Genomic DNA, 2500 nt, shown 5'->3' with positions numbered 1-2500 from the left:
TTGTGCGGATTGGGTGAATATATTGTGCCACCTGGCACAACAGCCAGGTGGGTGGGCCAGGCCTACCTATGCCCACCCGTGGCTACGCCCCTGACTCAGAGGTATAAATGTAATCTATACTCTCTATAAACTCAGAGGTATAAATGTAATCTATACTCTCAGAGGTCATGTAATCTATACTCTCTTGTCTTCCTCAGGAGTCAGAACAGAACAAGATCTGTATGTCAGACTGATAGACTCCATGACCAAACAGGTACACACACACACACACACACACACACACACACACACACACACACACACACACACACACACACACACACACACACACACACACACACTCTCACTCTCTCTCTCTCTCTCTCTCTCTCTCTCTCTCTCTCTCTCTCTCTCTCTCTCTCTCTCTCTCTCTCTCTCTCTCTCTCTCTCTCTGAGGAGAGGAGAGGAGAGGAGAGTCTCTCTCTCTCTCTCTCAGAGGAGAGGAGAGGAGAGGAGAGGAGAGGAGAGGAGGTGTTAACACCCGTTTAGTATTAGTGTTCAGATCTCATTATGGATGTTGATGATTGTAAACAACAGATTGTTCATTAACACCTTCATAGTCTGTTCATGCACGCACGCACGCACGCACGCACGCACGCACGCACGCACACGCACGCACGCACGCACGCCCCCACGCACCACGCACGCAGACAGACAGACAGACAGACGCACACGCACACGCACACGCACACAATTAGGAATTCTCTTGGAAACTTTTTACATTGACCATATACACACATGTTGTATGGGGGTCCCTGTGGCACTAAATATGTTCAGATGGGGGGTCCGCAGTCAGATACGTATATCATTTGGGGGTCCTTCACAGGAAAATGTGTGAAATCCACTGGTAGTAAAGTATTTATTTGTCTACATAATATAGATATTAATTGTTTAATGGTTAATATATTTTACAGGCCATCATGTACGAAGGACAAGACAAAAACCCAGAGATGTGTCGAGTTCTGCTGACCCACGAGATCATGTGCAGGTCAGGTGGTTTATATGTATAATTATGACAATATTTAACATGAAATGATCATTTAAAGGCAGGGTGAATGATTTACTTTGGTTAAAATAAGTGTTAAATAGCTCTATATTGTGATAGTAATCATTACTATAGAGTGTTTGTTCAGTAACAGTGTTAAATAGCTCTATATGGTGATAGTAATCATTACTATAGAGTGTTAATTCTGTAACAGTGTTAAATAGATCTATATTGTGATAGTAATCATTACTATAGAGTGTTTGTTCAGTAACAGTGTTAAATAGCTCTATATTGTGATAGTAATCATTACTATAGAGTGTTAATTCTGTAACAGTGTTAAATAGCTCTATATGGTGATAGTAATCATTACTATAGAGTGTTTGTTCAGTAACAGTGTTAAATAGCTCTATATTGTGATAGTAATCATTACTATAGAGTGTTTGTTCAGTAACAGTGTTAAATAAATCTATATTGTGATAGTAATCATTGCTATAGAGTGTTTGTTCAGTAACAGTGTTAAATAAATCTATATTGTGATAGTAATCATTGCTATAGAGTGTTTGTTAAGTAACAATGTTAAATAGCTCTATATTGTGATAGTAATCATAGAGTGTGTGTTCAGTAACAGTGTTAAATAGCTCTATATTGTGATAGTAATCATTACTATAGAGTGTTTGTTCAGTAACAGTGTTAAATAGCTCTATATTGTGATAGTAATCATAGAGTGTGTGTTTCAGTAACAATGTTAAATAGCTCTATATTGTGATAGTAAATCATAGAGTGTTTGTTCAGTAACAGTGTTAAATAGCTCTATATTGTGATAGTAATCATTACTATAGAGTGTTTGTTCAGTAACAGTGTTAAATAGCTCTATATTGTGATAGTAATCATGCTATAGAGTGTTTGTTCAGTAACAATGTTAAATTGCTCTATATTGTGATAGTAGCCTAATCATTACTATAGAGTGTTTGTTCAGTAACAGTGTTAAATAGATCTATATGGTGATAGTAATCATTGCTATAGAGTGTTTTGTTCAGTAACAGTGTTAAATAGATCTATATTGTGATAGTAATCATTGCTATAGAGTGTTTGTTCAGTAAAAGAGTCTCCATGTCTCTCCAGCTCTTTATTAAACAGAAAATGCATTTTCAGTGCTCTCTCCTGATTGGCTTAAATCGTGTCACCACCTGAAAATGTACGTCTGTGACCGAACAAACGCTCTGTAGCAATGATTACTATCCAATATAGTACTTAACCTTTATAACTAAAACAAAACAATACCAAAAAAATATCACTTACCCTGGCTTTAACATTATCACATGACCCACGAGATCATAAAAATATAGTTAAAGTATCAAAACTAAAAGTACTCAAATGTTTGCAATATCAATCTACAAGCTCTACAAGGCTCACAACGCGTCGCATGGCAACGTGTTGTGAGCTTGTAGATCTGATATTTTCAAACTTCCTATGTAT

General features: G+C 37.1%; 1 protein-coding gene across 1 annotated transcript in view; it reads left to right on the top strand.

Annotated features, from left to right (window-relative positions):
* The window catches only part of LOC308081205 (transcription factor COE3-like), a gene marked incomplete at both ends in the record, with an annotated part of 53987 nt that overhangs the window by 7821 nt on the left and 43666 nt on the right, over window positions 1–2500 (top strand). Inside the window, 2 exons of the mRNA XM_080457595.1 lie at window positions 198–253; window positions 954–1043. Coding sequence (XP_080313721.1) covers window positions 198–253; window positions 954–1043 — 146 coding nt within the window. The remainder of the gene's footprint in view (window positions 1–197; window positions 254–953; window positions 1044–2500) is intronic.

This window comes from Gymnoscopelus braueri (assembly GCF_963280865.1).
Source record: "Gymnoscopelus braueri genome assembly, contig: SCAFFOLD_58, whole genome shotgun sequence".
In the NCBI taxonomy this organism is placed as follows: domain Eukaryota; kingdom Metazoa; phylum Chordata; class Actinopteri; order Myctophiformes; family Myctophidae; genus Gymnoscopelus; species Gymnoscopelus braueri.
The sequence above is the reverse complement of the archived record's forward strand: the minus strand, read 5'-3'. Positions and strand labels throughout refer to the sequence as shown.